This window comes from Mobula hypostoma, chromosome 8 (genome assembly GCF_963921235.1).
Source record: "Mobula hypostoma chromosome 8, sMobHyp1.1, whole genome shotgun sequence".
Lineage (NCBI taxonomy): Eukaryota > Metazoa > Chordata > Chondrichthyes > Myliobatiformes > Myliobatidae > Mobula > Mobula hypostoma.
The window spans coordinates 88,757,984-88,776,729 of record NC_086104.1 but is presented as its reverse complement, the minus strand read 5'-3'; the positions used below and the strand labels follow the sequence as shown (position 1 = coordinate 88,776,729).

Here is an 18,746-nt window from a genome sequence, read left to right as displayed (position 1 = left end):
GGTTATTAATGTCTTGTGATATAGAAAAATGAGCAAGGCCAGCTAGTTCATCTAGTCTATCCCATGTTCATGATGTCTTGGAAATTAAGAGCACCACACTTCATACTCCTATTCTGTACTGTAATCATCTGGGAGAGCCAAAACCCAAGATGAAAACATTGAGTATTTAAAAAAAAGAGAATCTTCAGGGAAGCTCCTTCGGATGATGAGAAGTGTTATGAGGAATGTGAGATTCCAGACATTACCTGCTCGGTGATGAGAAGTGTTATGGGGGAAATGTGAGATTCCAGGTGTTAACCTGCTCGGTGATGAGAAATGTTATGGGGGGATGTGAGGTTCCAGGCATTACCTGCTCGGTGATGAGCCCTTGCAGCAATTGCCACCTCCTGTTCATTACTCCCAGGCGCTCAGCAAAATCTGTTTTGTCACTGCGCTTGCTCTCCACGTCATGACTGCTGATTTGCAGCACTGACTGATTCACGAAGTCCACAGTCAGCTGCTTACAGGTCAGGTCGATCCTGAAAGCCTAGAGAGTGCAAAGAAGTTATTGTGTGGCCAGTCTATCAATATCATGGGCCCCAAGATACAAACAAATTTTGTAGTTGCAAATTAACATTGTGAACTTATTGTCCAAGGTATGAATTCTCAATTCCAGGTTTCAAATTCACCTGCTTTAAACAACCCATTTTTTCTCTGTCCAAATCAGAACTAGCCATTTCTGCTAGTCATCCATATGAGATTCTGGCTCAGTTTTCCTCTCCCCAATGGGATAAACAGGCCAGCTCAGCATGACCTACTGTCATGCTATCATGCAAACAGAAAAAATAAGCACAATCACCTTATAAGTGCCACATTTATTGCACCCCATCAGTGATATTCCCTTTGCTCTATCCATCCCTCTCTGAAACAGAAGACCAATCTGATTTTTCTCTTTGCAGCTCTGACGATGGATCTCCAACCCAGAACTGTCAACTCCATTTCCTCCACAGATACTGCTTTATCTGCCAAGTGCTTTCAGAATTTTCTGGTTTTATTTCAGAAATCTAACATCTGCAGGTTTTTTTGATTTTCACCTTTCCATTTTTCCATCATTGGCTGGTAATAAGTAAAGCATCACGGCACCTCTTTAGCAACCTGAACTCTGCTCAACACTTGTCAGGAACCTGATGTAAACCAGATGCTCTGATGGAACCTGATGTAAACCACGTTCACAGGTCAGAAAACTTATGTAAACCACATGCTCTGATGTAAACCTGATGGAAACTGATGTAAACCACATGCACAAGTCAGGAACCTGATATAAACCACGTGTTCTTATGAGCTTATCATCACTGATAACCCAGTCCTGTCTAGTTTGATAACATGACTGCTTCTGTGGGTCAAACTACATCAGTGACCACAACACACCCTTACACGTAGAGGATTTTACCTATCGAACCATGTTGTTAAGGGGCTTTGCTGCATTGGAGGTCGAGCATTACTACAGCAACAACACACTGCCGTATTTCTGAAGCAACCTTTGTTTGCAACTCAAACTCAAGCATCCTGGATTTTGCAACATAATTATTTCTTCCACATCATTAGCTGATGGGTTCAAACCCCACTCCAGAGACCCAAACCCATAATCCAGGGTCACTCTTCTGAAAGGGGTATTTTGTTTTGGATGGAACTTTAAACCAAATCACATCGACTCTTTCAGGTGGGGCTAGCTGTCTCAAGGTTAACGCTCAGAAGCAGCTTGGGAAAATCTCCCTGTTCATAACTTGCATTGGCAAACAACATCACAGATGACCTGATCAATTTTACATTGCTACTCCTTTGTAACCTGCTGTGTAAAAATATGGAGCCACAATTCTCAGAGATGCAAAGCATCTCACGGTTTGCAAAGATCCTGACGAAACCCCAAACACGTGAAAAACTGGAGCACAAGTGCACATTCATCCTCACCTTGTACTTGCTGAGGTATTGTTCTATCACCTGGGAACCCACGGCACTTTTGATCTTCTCGCTATCCTCTTCAATAATTTGATCCATCATGGTGATCCAGTTCATGAGCTCATTGATGGCTGTGCGTGAAGGTAACTTCTCCATCTGAAGCTGGGAAACAAAAGAGATTTTTATGGTCCGTGACTGTCTTGTACTTAATCAGCAGCACCAAACTTCAACCAAGAACACACTAAATCCCACAAAAGGTGGAGTATACGGTTCAGTAAGTTATTCTAGTTAAATATTTCTACTCTGAAACAAAACCAGAAGATCCACATTTAGTCAAATGCCAATAACTTTTTACTGCACTAGCTTGCTTGTGCAATTTTATTTGTTACCTTCACCCCACAATCATATCAGTTAGCTGCCCACAAAAATAGATATTGCTTCTCATTAGTAATAAATACCAAAGTATCAGAAAGCATAATATTGCCTTAACTAGAACTAAACGCTCCATTTGAATTTGTAACTGAAACAATCAAGAACTCTTTCCATGTCCCTATACCAATTGAAACCGATTTTCCTGCCACATCTCTTACCCAATTTTAATAGTCTAAAAGACCACTATCTTTTCGCCTCAAACTAATTCAAATGTCCCACCACTGCCTATGTCTAACTCAAACTGATCAGAGTCCTGCCCTCTTTCTCTAGTCTACAAAAACACTAATCTAACTCCACTGCCTGTCTCTCTCTCCCCCCCCCCCTCTGCCCCCCCACCCACGCTCTCGAACATTTCAGGGGAGGAATGCTGCAGGAAGCAGGAGAAGCCAGTGTCCTCATAAAGCAAAGATTTCTGCTCACACACACCTGCCATTCAAACTCTTCAACCAAACTAGACCTCAGCCAAATCCCAACCCCAAGTGCCACATAGATCTCCCCAATACCTGATGCAATTTTTCCTGAACCAGTGGGATTTGAGTGAGGAGTTCTGCCCACTGACTGTCAGTCTGGGCCAGCCCAGATCGCAAGGCTGCTGTGTCCACCTTCTTAAGGCGCAAAAGCTGATTTCCTCTGCTCATTACTGAGGACTTGAGAGACGACTTGGTATCAACCTCCTTCGAAAATTCCTGTAAACAAGAGAATTGAGAGAACACTTACAGAATCAATTTCTAGACCATTAGCTAAAGGAACAGTGATATCCAGTACCCAAGGGTTCACACAATGGCAAAATAAATCAGTCATTTGCAAGCTCTTACAATCACAGAATGACACAGCATAGCAAGACAGCATTCAGTCCATGACAATTTTTTGATTGGTCAATTCTATCGAGTGGAATTGAAGATTACACTTATCCTCAATATGGCTTTCAAATACTTATCTAATGCTTTTGAAATTTATAATTGAAACACTTTCACCATCCTTTGTGTAACACCTTCCATAAATGTAACAAATTTCTGTGCAAAGAAAAATTTCTTCTATCTTCCTCATTTGCCAATTATCTCAATTCTAAATGCTCTGATTATCAAGTCTTCCGTAGAAATATCTTTTCCTTTAGTTTGTCAATTAAAATCTGTTTCCCCCCCACCCCCGCCATTTTGAACTTTTCTATTAATGTCTTCCTAAAGTTCTTATATTTATTGAGAATAACTGCATCTTCTCTGGTCAATGGATATTCCCTCATCCAATACATCATTCTGGCAAATCTCTGCCCATATAATGCCATATAAGAAGCTCAGTGAAATCAATTTAACTTCCACCTGGAGAGTTTTAAAATACTGAACGGCCCAGTGGAATGAAACACTTACAGACAAGAAATAACATGCAAGTGGAAACTTCAAGGCCAATTGATCTCTTTCAACAAAAGCCTGATCCTGCTTGATTTCTAAAGCTAAGCTGAACAGGGCCCAGTTCATTTATGGACGTAGACAGCTACAGTCAGCTTTATGACAAGAGGAGATGAATGCCATCCAAATATCCTTCAAAGATGCAAAGCTTCTGCAATAGTTAAGGCATCAACTGCTTCCACTGACCACAAAATTGACAGAGATACAGCAAGTCACATCTCTCCACAACAGAATGCATCCTTGACAGAGTAGATTGCAGGACAGGTGTAGATATTACTGTATTCAGGAGCATGTTGGTTAGGAGTGCAGCACTCTCATCACACAAAGGTACAGGAAATTGTTCTGGATCTTACTTTGGATGCTAATGTTAACATCTAACATTCAGGGTCAGCTATGCTTTAAATATTATTTTTATTTGTGGGGGCATGGCTTCAAGGCCAATAGCAATTTTAAGAGCTTACCGATGGCCTCTGCACAAACTCTTACAACTATCAAAAAATGAAAATTAAAATTGACTCTGCTAATATTTCAGCGCACTTTTCCAGTTCAGGTCTGCACAAGCGATCACACCAAATGGGCCTATGATCTTAGACACTCTAGGACACTAACAATGCTTTTATTACAAGAATCAGCAGCTTAGTCATTTTTTTGGTTGGGATCTTTTCCCCCTACATCAGCCACCATCAATAGGTAATTCTACTAATAAAATCTTGTTGAAAGAGGTAAATTCTGTGCCTTTCACTAACAAGTAGATTCAATCCCGAGCAGGTCATCTCTGCTGTACAATAATTGACCATGACAAGTGCAGGTTTGGGTGTGTGTTGCTCTCTAATCACTGGATGATACAGAGCTTAATAGAGACTCACTCCTTTTACCCTGAATGAGATCTCAACTCAATGGCCACTGAGCCAAAAGCTCTGTGGAGCATAACAGCACAGAAAACAAGCCCATTATTTCACTGTCAGCATTTTTCCTCTTTAGCTTGGCAGTCTAATACATGCTCCTCTTTGAGCTTGCCACCGGCTGGATTTTGGAAGAATTTCCCAGAGGATCATCGACATGAACTACCTGAAGAGGATCCCACGTTACAATGGCTAAAGTCATTTCTTCCGGTCTCCCCTTTAATTCTGTTTCAAATATTGCTAAATTACTGCCTGCACACTGCAACCTCACTGACCAGAGGAAATTGATGATTAGTTACATATTCATAGCAGCTTGCAATCACACACGTTGAGCATTTGACTCACTGGTCTCTAGAGCATGAAGGACCAACTATCTCTGAAATTGTCAGTAACTTGTGAGACAACTCACCAGGAATGAGCTAAGATGGTCCCTGATCGCATCCAATTCTTGTGGGAGGGTCACTGACTGCAGTTTCCAGAACTCCAGGCGCTCCATTGCAGATTGGAGCCACTGATTCAATTCAGCAAATTCACTCTGGTACCTGGGAGCAAGTAAAGGATTTATCACGTTAAATCAAGCAAAATTTGCAGATACAGCCCCACCAGGCTGAGGGATTGCAAGTAATTGGAAATCACTGTTTAAAAGCAAAAGTGCCCAAAGTTTGGGTGTGAGCATTAGTCTCTGGATCCTGAAGAAATTATTGCCTCTGATTAAAAAGCACATTGTTAACACTTCCAATACAAAATCTTGCCACAAAAGTGAGACAACTAAAATATATGTAGCATTGCTCACTTCTGCATTGGCCAAAGTCTGAACTCTCTACCCCATTGCACCCTCCCCCCTGCACCATCCCCTCAAGTTCCAAGCAACCAGAATGGGGTAACCATATGGAGAAGAGGGCTCACCACGATTCGCAGTAATACTTTTTTGTTTAATCAGACATTATTTGCTTTCGCACATTTTGCAAAGACAAGGCTCTTAGACCTGAATAGAGGGACTAGTAATACTGACTTACATCTGGCAGTCTCACCAGACGTGTACATGTGCCACACATTGTGCATTCCCAGAAATTAGCCAGGGGTTCAGAGTGTATTGGTGGTGGAGAGGGATGAGATAGGATGCAGAAGTAAACCTCACTTCTTCTAAAGACCACTGCACTGTTCCATACAGTATCCAATTAACTGCTCGGTCCCACAGTCACTGGTCTCCATCTACATTTTAAAATTATGCTCCTCAGGTTCAAACGTCCCAAAACACCCAATGAAATTCTTAGAGGATTGGAAGAGGTAGATGCTGAGAACTACTAGTTTGACTCTCCAACCAGATCAATAAATAACCTGCACTAGACTGGAATATTCAAATAGTAAGAGTCCAAATTGGTGGGAGACAGTTGCCTTAAGGACACGAGTTTCAGAATTCAATTTCACAACTAGCTCAAGCAGAATTTGAACTCGCAAAATACAGGATTAAATTCTTCTCTTACGCACACTAAACCCGATACATTACTACACTAATTTGACGACAGCAATTTCACACCCAGATCTATCACAAAATGTCGGGAAATGTATGATAATGCATTTTGGTAAAAGGAACAATAGTGCAGACTATTATCTAAATTAGGAGAAAATTCAAACATCAGAGGTGCAAAGGGACTAAGGAGTCCTCATGCAAAACTTCCAGAAGTTTATTTCACAGGTCAAGTCTGTGGTAAATGCGGCAAATACAATGTTGGCATTTATTTTAAGGGGAATAGAATATAAAAACAAGGAGATAATGTTGAAGCTTTATAAGACACTAGTCAGGCCGCACTTGCAGTATTCTCAACAGTTTTGGGTCCCATATCTCAGAAAGGATGTTGTTATTAGAGAGAGTCCAGAGGAGGTTCACCAGGATGATTCAGAGAATGAAGGGGTTTCCATATGAGGATTATTTGGCAGCTTTAGGTCTCTGCTCACTGGAATATAGAAGAATGAGAGGGGGATCTCATTGAAACCTACCGAATGTTGAAAGAACCAAATAAGATGGATGTGGAGAGTACGTTTCCTCTGGTGGGGGTATCCAGAACTAGAGGGCACAGCCTCAAAATTGAGGGAGGGCATTTTAAAGAAGTAGTAAGGAGAAATTTTTTTTTAGCCAAAGAGTGGTGAATCTGTGGAATGCTCTGCCACAGACTGTGGTGAAGGCCAAGCCTGTGGGTATTTCGAAGTGGAAGTTGATAGTTTCCTGATTGGTCAGGTCATCAAGAGATAATGGTCAGAGGACAAGTGTATGGGGTTGAATGAGATCTAGGATCAGTCATGACTCAATGGGCTGAATGGCCTAATTCTGCTCCTATGTCTTGTGGTCTTAAAATATAAACATCATCCCAATCAACTGCCTGCTCTTAAGTCACCATTCAGTAATCCATGTTGGAAGGTGAGCCAACTCTTCAGTCGAAAACAGGGTCAGCACCCATTGTGATGATGCTACCGGGAGAAGAATGATCAGCTTTGCTGACCCAGTCGTGTCTTCCCCGAGTACTGCCCCTGGATGGGGGGGGGGGGGGGGCAAGTGATAAAAAGAAGTGTACATATCTGTTCATACCTGTGGAATTAAGCTTGGCTTAGCAAGTCACTCTCCCACCTCAGGGTGAAAAGATTATACTTCCAAGACCCATCCAGATACAAGAGTACATAACTCACACTGGTTCGTCAGGGCAATACAGAGTGTGTACTGCAATGTCAAAGGTATTGTTTGAACACAATAAATACCTCAATTTCAATTCTCTGTAGCACTTCATGCACTAAAATCGTGCCTACACTTCTAAAGTGCCCAGCCGATGGTAAAATGGTTTGGAACTTCCTAATGAAAGCAAAATCCGTTAGATGCTGAAATCATGAAACGAACAGAAAAACTGCTAGAAACACTCAGCAGGTCAGTTATCGCCTGTGGAACGAGAAACAGTTTCAGGTTACAGGCAGAAGATCAGCAAAAGCTCTTGATCTATGCTTGGTTTTCTTTGTCCCCCACCCCCAAACAAATCTCTCAATTTGAACTTCTGACAAAGAAATAAAATTTCAACACTGCATTGCAAAGATCTCCCTTTTTACCTGTTCCAGTGCTTGAGGACTGATTCAAGCCGATGTAGCTCCCGGCTCACTCGAGCGGTACTGGATAGCCAATGTTCATTCAGCTGGGATATCTGAACCTCCAGGTCTGCACAGCTGATGGACACCAGGAGCTTCTTCCCATCCTCCAGTACTTGCTGCAACTGTGGCTGATGCTCAGTCAGGATGCCTTTTAACCGCTGGGACGGAGAGACATCATAACATGCATTTATTTCACCTGAGGTTCACTACAGGAGTCAATACTCTTCTTAGACATTGTACAATGTGCCATTCAAAATTTTGTTGTTATCAACCCAAGGACCAATAGCAAGGCCTCTTCAACATATCCACTACTTTATGAAAGAATCACCCAGTACTGAAGCTGCCTTTTCAACCTATTGTGTCTGCACATCCAGGAGGCACAGGTTAGTTATTGACTGAAAAGAAAAAGTCTGCAGATGCTGGAAACCTGAAGTCAAAGGCTGGTAGTGCTCAGCAGTCACAGTTCGTGGAGTAAAACAGCACAGTTAATGATTCCGGCTAATGGCCTTCCCTCAGAACTGCACAGGGCCAAAAGAAGCTGCAGAGGGTTGTAAATCTAGTCAGCTCCATCTTGGGTACTAGCCTACAAAGTGCCCAGGACATCTTCAAGGAGCAGTGTCTCAGAAAGGCACTGTCTATTTTCAAGGACCACCAACACCCAGGGCATGCCCTTTTCTCACTGTTACCATCAGGTAGGAGGTACAGAAGCCTGAAGGCACACACTCAGCGATTCAGGAACAGCTTCTGCCCCTCTGCCATCTGATTCCTAAATAGACATTGAAGCCTTGGACACTACCTCACTTTTTTAATATGCATGATTTTTAATTTATTCAATATATGCATTCTATATATGTATTGCATTGAACTACTACTGCTAAGTTAACAAATTTCACATCACATACTGGTGATTATAAACCTGATTCTGAGTTGACTGAACTAAATGATAAAGATGCTTTAAAATATTGAACAGTACAGCACAGGAATAGATCCTTTGCCCCACTATATCTGCTTCAAACACAACATCAAATTAAGAAATTAATTGGATAAAGAAAGTTGATTTCATCTGTTGGGAGGAACTCAAAAAGAAATCTTAAAATAATAACAGAATCACTGAGAAATGCGATCAGATTTCCAAACCCTAATTCATCTGGGACTCTGCCTCCAGAAGGCGGTGGAGAAGTTCTATCAGATTTCAAGTCTACGACTGATGGTTTTGATTTGTTTCCTGACTGAACGATGCAGCAAAGAAACATTGATAAAGCTAATGTAGATAAGCCACAACTGGATCGAAAGGTGGTGGAACCTGAAGAATTTTCTTGCCTCACTCCTACCTCCTCAGGAGCTGCACATCAGCCACAACCAACCTGATAAAGAGCAATCCGCTCCGTAAGCCGCTCTTCCGATTCCTCTACCAGTCCAGCTCCAGGGATGCTGTTCTCCACGCCTTCCAGTTGCTTGTACAAGGCCTCATAATCCTTTGTCAGCTTGGTCCAGGTCTATAACGGGGAGAAGGTTATTTAAATATTGCTGCTCCAAATGATTAAAGGTACTGAGAATTGTAATACTTCGGAGTGTGATTTTGAGAAAAGCTGCAGGTTCTAAGCAGGTGCCCGAGAGCTTACCTCCAAAATACCCTCCATTTCCACGCCTCTCTTGTGGGCATCTTTCAGCAAGACCGAGGATTTGCTCATCAATTCTTCCTGGCAGCTGGCTTCTTTTTGATGGAGGCAGCTGCTTACCTTTTTATAAAGTGTTTCTGTCAGGATCCTGTGATACTCGAGCCCCTGGAAAAATTCCTTTGGAAAAGTGGAGATCCAAGTCAGCCATGGGTTATCTAAACTGTGATCAGTTCAGTGTACTGGAGACCTACATACGTTACAGTGATTCAGTACTTTTTTTGTGCACCTGAGTCTTCCACCCCACTCCGCACGCCCTGGAGAAGGGAGATGGCTCGGATCCCTTAAAGAAGCTGGCTAAGGCTGATCAGGTTTAAGGTCGGAAGCTCTGGAAGGCAGGGTCAAGTATTCACTGCCACAGATGACTCTGGAGGCCAAGTCAATGGGTATACTTAAAGCGGAGGTTGATAGATTCTTGATTAGTGAGAGTGTCGAAGGTTATGGGACGAAGGCAGGAGAATGATGGAATGGTGGAGCAGATTCAATGGGCTGAATGGCCTAATTCTGATTCCATGTCTTATGATCGTTTAACTGTGTCTGAATCAGTCTGATGGGTGGAATTGTGTTCACTCTTCTACACACAAGACTGTGGGTGCTGAAACCGGGAGCCACAGACAACCTGCTGGAGGAACTCAGAAGGCCGAGCAGCAGAAGGAATTGTCAACATTTCAAGCTGAAACCCTGCATTAAAATTGAATGGAAAGGGCACGAAGGTCAGTATGAAGAGGAGAGGGGAAGTTGTACAACAGGAGTCTGAGTTAATTGGTGGACTGAGACGTGCAACATGACAGATAGATGGGCATCATCCTATACACCCCCCCCAGTCCACCAATCACTTCAGACTCCTACCTCACCACTTGCCCTCTCCTCTTTATACTAGCAACTCCCCCTCTACTATGTTTTGTCCAACAATTCCTCTCCCCACAGCACTACTCCCCTTGCCCCAGATACTGCTCAGCCTGCTGAGTTCCTCCAGCAAGTTTCTTGCTGCTCCACCTTCCAACATCTGCAGTCCCTTGTGTCAACATTACAGGGAAATGGAAGCACGAACACGAAGCCACCCACCAGTCTGACTCAGACCAAGTACAATTTACGGCATGATTGCATTGGCAAAGTGTAACTGTAATACAGACTAACTTTAGGGCTGAAGAACGTATTTCTGTTATTCTTAAGAGGCAAATTTTTGACACTGGGGATGGCAATATCAGGTTTCCAATCTTTCCTGTTTTCTGCTGGGTTGTCTTACAACATGGAGAATCGCTTGATTCTCCTCACCGAGCAATTATTCTCCTGTCTATATGGTGAAGGCAACCACTCAGGTCCTGGTAAACCAGGCTCACCTTGTGTTTATCCAGTAGGTTCTTGACATCTTCTCTGGAGGTGACCAGGATCCTCTGGTCCAGGGCCATCTTCTCCTGGCCAGTGTCAGTCAAGTCGGCCAGATCCTGCAGGGCTTGTTCGTACTGGCCCCTCAGTGCCAAGTTCTGGTTCAGAGAACTGCGCCTGGAGCCAATGATCGTTGTCAACTCTTCATACATATCCTTTACAAAAGGGAAAGGGGCTTTATTAATTAACTCAGGTTGACCTTACTAGGACAGCTACATTTGACAGCTTGGGCAGACTAAGCTGTGCTGAATTACTGCAGAAGATTAATTTTCAGATTATCAGTTCTTTTACAAATTGGACACAGCATTAACAAACAATGATAGAAGTGTTAAGACAGTTCCAATTTCAGTCATCCCTTTTCTTTTAAGCTCCTGCTGATTAAAAACAAAGTCTTTTCTGCTCTGTTCTGTGCTGCCAAAAAAAATGGCAGGAACGTAAATAAAGGCAGCCACCAGTTATTTACCAAACATTGGTGCCTGGCAGGCTCCCTCCTGCCTCTAATCCCATTGCAGTTCTGGACCCGCAGAGATTAGCGGTTAGCATAATGCTACTACAGCACCAACAAACTGGGTTCAATTCCTGTCGTTGTCTGTAAGGAGCTTGTGTGTTTTCCCAGTGACGTTCCAAGTTTCCTCCGAGTGCTCCGAATTCCTCCCACATTCTAAAGATGTATGGGTTAGTAGGTTAATTGGTCACATGCATGTAATTGGGGATCACAGGCTCTTCGGGCCGGAAGAGCTCATTACCATGCTGTATCTCTGCATAACAGCTCTTTATCTAGGAGTTCGCAAGCAGAAACAGCATTAGAGGTTTACCCAACCCCTAATTCTGACATAAACATTCCAGAAACTCACTCTTTACCAGCTCTGATTCCAAATTCAACATTAATGCTTTTCATCAGCCAGTCTCACATTACAAATGCAGACACCATACATCTACAACCAAGATGCACAGCTCAGCATGTACCACCCAAACATACAGGTCAATCCCCACACAAGCCTAGTATCCATAACCAAATTTTTCATGACCAACACATATACACTGTTACATGCACACACCCTTCTCACATTGAGTTTAAGTGGAAACAGTTTGGACAGGTTTTTAAAGCTGAATGGATTCAGTATAGGCTGAAATCAAACATATCCTTTTCCGGTTTCAGTAATGAAGAGATATCATCACTGAATTCGACACTGTCCAAGTTCAACAGCTGGGATAAACTCAGCTGGGAGCTTTCCGCATTATGTCTCCTCCGTTCACTACTCCAGACCTGCACTTTAGAAAGATCCAGCAGTTTTGTGGGATCTGGCTGCAGTTCCTCCAATTGCTCTTTTAAGCGGCTGATTCGCATCTCAAATTCCCTTACATCATCTTCTGCTTGCAAAACAGCCTGCAAACAAAAAGTACAGACTTTAATTCAGACTGGGGTGGGTGTGTGTGCGCGCGCGCATGTGTTTTGAAAACAGGGACCTCATTTCACACTTTTTACTTTTACCTGAACAATGAGAGGAAGTTGGTCCAATCTGTATGGCTGAACCTTTGCGACCTGGATTGATATAACAAGTCCTCCCAAGGTTGTGACATGTTTTGTTTGAACTGTAACCTGAATAGCTTGCAAATCTGAAATGTGGCTGCAGAATTCACATACAGCAGGAGATGCCCACAATCCCACTGCAGCCAGAAAATCCACCCTGGCAGACTCCAAAATGCTCACTCACATGTATGGACTGTACACGCGTCAGGCATTCGTACACTGGAGAGTATCTGTACTCAGAATACTTGATGACTAAATAGGTAACTTGAATAGCTTATCTGACAAGACCAATACTCAATTAATGTTCTGTTATGATCTTTAATGAACTGCCTATGAAAGGCTAATGAAGTAGGTTCGATTGTAACATGCAAGGACACAAAACCTAGGCAATGATCAAAGAACAGTGAAAAGGATCAATTGAACAGGGTCAACACAAATATAGTGGCAGAAGGGTCTCCTTTGCAGCAAAGCCAGGAATACTTCAATTCTCTACAAGTTTCATTTGTTCCCACTACATTCGTCCTGCAGATCTATTTCACTGCCTGAACTGGAAATGAATGAAGCTTGCCCTAAACAGCAAAGTGCAGCAAAGGCTTATTTCACCTGCAGTTGCTCAGTAACAGGATGCTCCATAGCCTCCGTCAGCTTCTGTAGAACCACATATTTACTGTCAGCCATGGAGGTGACCAGCAGCTTCAACTCAGTCTGTCAGCAAAACAAAACACAGTCAGATTTTGAAAGGAACAGGACAACAGATTCACAAGTTACAAGGTTCACAGCAATGCCAGGCATCAAATAGTCCACTGCATAACTACTGAAAGGAGCAACAAGCTGATAAATGTAGGCACTGCAGCTTCTTGCATTGCAGACATTCCACACAGCACCAGCCTGAACACAAACTCAGGTCATATTGACATAGCCACTTGTAGGTTACAGCTCAGTTAACAATATTCCCTTCTCTGAACCAAGGTTGTGCCCAATTCCAGAGATTATCCCAGGAAACAGTTCACTGCGTTGCTTTCCTGGTTAGTTACTCACCTAAACCCCTTCAACATCTCCAGGGGGAGGCAAGAGGTCCAATGGTGCAATTCTAGGCAGTTTTGTCTCTCCTACATACTCATCTCAACCAGTACCATCTAAAACAGAATCGTACAAGACAGAAACACGAGACTGCAGATGCTCGGATCGGGAGAGAGAACAAAAATGTGCTGGAGGAACTCAGCAGGTCAGGCAGCGCCTGTGGAGACAGAAGGATAGTCCGTGTGCTGGGTGCAGACTCTGCATCACACTGAAGCGTAAAGGGGAGATGGTCAGGCAGCGCCTGTGGAGGGAGAAGGGTAGTCCGTGTGCTGGGTGCAGACTCTGCATCACACTGAAGCGTAAAGGGGAGATGGTCAGGCAGCTCCTGTGGAGACAGAAGGATAGTCCGTGTGCTGGGTGCAGACTCTGCATCACGGCAAAGCGTAACGGGGAAATGGTCAGGCAGTGCCTGTGGAGGCAGACGGGTAGTCCGTGTGCTGGGTGCAGACTCTGCATCACACTGAAGCGTAAAGGGGAGATGGTCAGGCAGCGCCTGTGGAGACAGAAGGATAGTCCGTGTGCTGGGTGCAGACTCTGCATCACACTGAAGCGTAAAGGGGAGATGGTCAGGCAGCGCCTGTGGAGACAGAAGGATAGTCCGTGTGCTGGGTGCAGACTCTGCATCACACTGAAGCGTAAAGGGGAGATGGTCAGGCAGCGCCTGTGGAGACAGAAGGATAGTCCGTGTGCTGGGTGCAGACTCTGCATCACACTGAAGCGTAAAGGGGAGATGGTCAGGCAGCGCCTGTGGAGACAGAAGGATAGTCCGTGTGCTGGGTGCAGACTCTGCATCACACTGAAGCGTAAAGGGGAGATGCTCAGGCAGCGCCTGTGGAGGGAGAAGGATAGTCCGTGTGCTGGGTGCAGACTCTGCATCACACTGAAGCGTAAAGGGGAGATGCTCAGGCAGCTCCTGTGGAGACAGAAGGATAGTCCGTGTGCTGGGTGCAGACTCTGCATCACGGCAAAGCGTAAAGGGGAGATGGTCAGGCAGCGCCTGTGGAGGCAGACGGGTAGTCCGTGTGCTGGGTGCAGACTCTGCATCACACTGAAGCGTAAAGGGGAGATGGTCAGTATAAGCAGTGAGGAGGAGGGATGAAACAGGAGCTGGAAAGTGATAGGCAGAACCAGGTGAAGCAAGAGGATGATGCAAGTGGGGAGAAAGGAGGTGTGGGAGAAGAAACAATGGATTATGGAGACAAAGACTGCAGATTTTGCAATACGATTAGTAAGGAAGGCGATAGATTGGTTACGTGGGAATAGTCCACGCTCCAAACCTAGTCGGACAACATTTGACGACTCTTTCTCTGCCACATCGATGACTGCATTGCTGCGACCTCCAGCACTTGTGCAACTCATCGACTTCGTTACTAACTTCTGACCCCTCTCAAATTCACCATTTCTGACATTTCCCTCACAGGAACCCTTATCAATGCCACATTTCCATTCTTTCAAGATTCATCTCACAGTGCTTCCAAACTCACTTATTGTAACTTACAGTAATTGTTTAGGTCTTGCACTGTACTGCTGCCACGAGACAAATTTCATGACATTTGTCAATGATAATAAGTCTTCACTTCAAATTAACTTTTTTAACTTGCTCCAAGCTGTACTGCTGAGCTATACACAATAGATTCAAATTCACAAGCTATAAAAATATATACAGCTTTTGAGCAATTGAGGAAATGTGCAGATCCTCCTTAGACTCAGGAATAGGGATGTACACCACAAGCAGGGAACTACACCATCTTGGGTCCTGTAGCGTAGTTCAGAAACACTGAAGCAACCCCAGATGCAGACCTCCACTTACCTGGTACTCCATCAGCTGCTGCAGTCTGTCTCTGATCTTCTCACACCGCTGCTTCAGGGTTAATCCCAACATGCAGAGTCTTTCCTGCAGGCACCTCGTCGTTTCCTCAATAACATCCTGGTTCTTTTTAGTCTCAGGAAGAACATGGAAGAACTCATCCTTCTTCCCGTTTACTTCTTCAATCACATCCTCAATATCTGTCGCAAGGCCCTAGGCAACAAAAGAGAATAATGCCCTCCACAAATGCTATTGCTGGTCCTCACCTGCAGACATCTTCATTTCAAGTACTGGCTACAGTCCCATTTTCCACCTGTAGCACTCTTCGGGACACCACGTAGAATCCAAAGGGACAACGTGAATATCCACAGCTTTCCCAAAGGTCTGCCCGGGACCTTACTCCAAGTTAACTCTAACCCACGCCTGTCACAGCAGTGAAAGCAGCTGCCCTTTAGCAACAGCAAACTGACTTCAATCCTGACCTCTGATTCTGCCTGTGTGGAGTATGCAGGTTCACCCTGTGACTACATGGGCTTCCTCCCACATCCCAAAGACGCGATAGTAGGTTAATGACTACTGTAAATCTGACAGAAAGGATCAAAGGGGAATGAGATTAATAAAATCACTGCTCTGGAGACAGCATTGAACCAGCAAGCCCCATGTTCTCCTTCTGAGTTGTTATATAGAAACGAAAAATCGAGAGAAGACATCGGCTCCCAGAGAAAGGGGTAAAGGCTTTCTAATTTTATACATACAAAGAAAAATGAATTTAGACACCCTTTCCTGAAAGGCATTCACAAATATTGAATAGCCATGTCCAGGGGGCAGGGCCTCACTGCTGTTACAGCTGTTGCTCGATTGCGGCCAGCTGCTAGCATTGAGACAGCTGCAACGGGCTAGGCCGAGGTGCTGGGAGCCAGGCTTCCTGTGAAAGACTGCACTCTGCCCATGCCGCAATGGGCTAGGCCGACATGCTGGGAGCTGGGTTTCCTGTGAAAGACTGCACTCTGCCCATGCCGCAATGGGCTAGGCCGACCTGCTGGGAGCTGGGCTTCCTGTGAAAGACTGCACTCTGCCCATGCCGCAATGGGCTAGGCCGACATGCTGGGAGCTGGGCTTCCTGTGAAAGACTGCACTATGCCCATGCTGCAACGGGCTAGGCCAATGTGCTGGGAGCTGGGCTTCCTGTGAAAGACTGCACTCTGCCCATGCCGCAATGGGCTAGGCCGACATGCTGGGAGCTGGGCTTCCTGTGAAAGACTGCACTATGCCCATGCTGCAACGGGCTAGGCCGAGGTGCTAGGAGCTGGGCTTCCTGTGAAAGACTGCACTATGCCCATGCTGCAACGGGCTAGGCCGAGGTGCTAGGAGCTGGGCTTCCTGTGAAAGACTGCACTATGCCCATGCTGCAACGGGCTAGGCCAATGTGCTGGGAGCTGGGCTTCCTGTGAAAGACTGCACTCTGCCCATGCCGCAACGGGCTAGGTCGAGGTGCTGGGAGCCAGGCTTCCTGTGGAAGCATGCACTATGCCCATGCTGCAACGGGCTAGGCTGAGGTGCTGGGAGCTGGGCTTCCTGTAGAAGACTGCACTCTGCCCATGCCGCAATGGGCTAGGCCGACATGCTGGGAGCTGGGCTTCCTGTAGAAGACTGCACTATGCCCATGCTGTAATGGACAATAATGCCTAGGGGTGGGGAGGCAGAAATTGGGGGCGATGTTAAATCAGACCCGTTAGCTTTCCCTGATCACTATAAGGGCTGGGAGGTCTGTTCCTAGTGTTGTTTATCTGCTCTCATTCTTTATTTTTTTATCTCTTTAACATCTGTACAAAGGGGAAACCACTGTCCTGCTCACCTCTACAAAATTCCCATTGACACACCACGACAAAATCTATTCCATAAACATAATATCAGTCACATTGATAATTTTCTTACCTCTTCGTGATTCAAGTGCGCTTCTAGTTTTTCCAGAACAAAATTCACATTGACAAATATGTGATCTTCAACACAGTCTAGCCAGTGGCAGGCAGCGGACACACCATCAAACAACTTTTGCTCCAGGGACAGGCTCTGTTCCTCAGTATCTTTACCCTTCATACAGAGATGGACGGTAACAGTGACTTGGTGCATTGATCAAAAAATCCTTTCCAACAAAAGATGAGAAAGAGAGCTGGTACTTACCTGCGTAGGAATATCTCTGAAAGCTTCACTCAGGTCAGTCAAGAGAGATTTGGCTGCCTGCAGGGATTTCTCCAAAGTCTGAGATTCCCCTTTAAATAAAGCCATACCACTCGATACTCCACTGGCCAAACCGTAGACCTGCTAACATTACAGGAAGGAAACAGACAATAATTATTCTCAAGTAAGTGTTAGGCACAGACTGGAGTGGAGCAATGGCATTCCATCAGTTAGTACAATTACCAGACATTACTAATACATTGATACATCCATACCAAAGTATTTACAGAAAGGGGTCTTTGGTTGTTAATAATGACGCCCTTCTGGTAGAAGATGACAGCACACCCACCAATCTCTGGGGACAGGGTTCAGTAATCTCAGCGGACAACACTCCACCCTGAATCAGAAGGTTCCAGCTCTGCCCCGTTAATCAAGTGGAGCCACTCAGTGCACTACTGAGTCCAAGGGGTAACTTCTGGAAAAGTTCTGCATTCAAGGATCTGACCATCCCTTCCTCTGGATTCAAAGAATTACCCACAGCAGAAGAGTAACTTGGCCCATCATTAACTCTCAACCAGCATCACTAAAACAGATTAATCGATTATGATCACTGATTACTGCTGTCTGGGAGCTTGCTCTGTTTAAACCAGCTGCAGTGTTCTGCACCTTTCAACAATGGGACTTCCACGCAGCAAAGTGGAATATCCTGGCACTGTGAAAGGTGCTCCAGACGTACAATTTCATTCATTTGTAAACTCTCGCACTGTAGAGATGCAGGTTGGACACTCCAAAGGTTACCTGGTGCTCCAGTGCATTTTTGAACATCTTCTGTTTATTGCTGATTTCCTTTTGGAGATTCTGCCATTTCATTCTCAACTGCTGCAACATAAATGCCTTCTCTCCGTCAAAACCAAGCTCCTGCGATAACGGTTCAAGCTGAGCAGTCTCACTGAGAAAGTGGGGGGACAAAAAGCAAAGTCAATGGCATCATTTCCTCATTCCGCAGCAGACCTCGATGTTAGAAAAATATCCGATTACTGTCAATACTTGACCCATCTCTCTCCTGAGGTGATTAACACGTCAACTCCTTACAGGTCTAGATCCTCGTACTCTTTGCTCCTGGGAGCTGGTAGTACATTGGCCACTGGCACTGAACCTCACTGACCCCCTCAGCAGGTTCTCCCCAGATTTAACTTGTGGGGTTTAGGAAGTGAGCTTGGGTAGAGTTCTAGTGACTCTCATAAGACAATTATACTGCTCTAACTATACCACTCTAACAAGGCACAA

The 18,746-nt window shown here is 44.6% G+C and overlaps 1 protein-coding gene across 17 annotated transcripts in view; it reads right to left on the bottom strand.

The window, feature by feature from the left end:
* The window catches only part of syne1b (spectrin repeat containing, nuclear envelope 1b), a 504,374-nt gene that overhangs the window by 119,108 nt on the left and 366,520 nt on the right, over nucleotides 1-18,746 (bottom strand). For 16 of the 17 annotated variants that reach the window (XM_063056272.1, XM_063056279.1, XM_063056269.1 and 13 more), the window contains 14 exons: nucleotides 18,258-18,408; nucleotides 17,463-17,603; nucleotides 17,217-17,372; nucleotides 15,285-15,494; nucleotides 12,998-13,099; nucleotides 12,131-12,250; nucleotides 10,818-11,018; nucleotides 9,424-9,597; nucleotides 9,166-9,297; nucleotides 7,763-7,959; nucleotides 5,082-5,214; nucleotides 2,871-3,053; nucleotides 1,948-2,097; nucleotides 350-526 (listed from right to left, as the gene is read on the bottom strand). In XM_063056272.1, the coding sequence (XP_062912342.1) occupies nucleotides 350-526; nucleotides 1,948-2,097; nucleotides 2,871-3,053; nucleotides 5,082-5,214; nucleotides 7,763-7,959; nucleotides 9,166-9,297; nucleotides 9,424-9,597; nucleotides 10,818-11,018; nucleotides 12,131-12,250; nucleotides 12,998-13,099; nucleotides 15,285-15,494; nucleotides 17,217-17,372; nucleotides 17,463-17,603; nucleotides 18,258-18,408 (2,227 nt within the window). The remainder of the gene's footprint in view (nucleotides 1-349; nucleotides 527-1,947; nucleotides 2,098-2,870; nucleotides 3,054-5,081; nucleotides 5,215-7,762; nucleotides 7,960-9,165; nucleotides 9,298-9,423; nucleotides 9,598-10,817; nucleotides 11,019-12,130; nucleotides 12,251-12,997; nucleotides 13,100-15,284; nucleotides 15,495-17,216; nucleotides 17,373-17,462; nucleotides 17,604-18,257; nucleotides 18,409-18,746) is intronic. The other variant, XM_063056270.1, reaches the window with a different exon arrangement.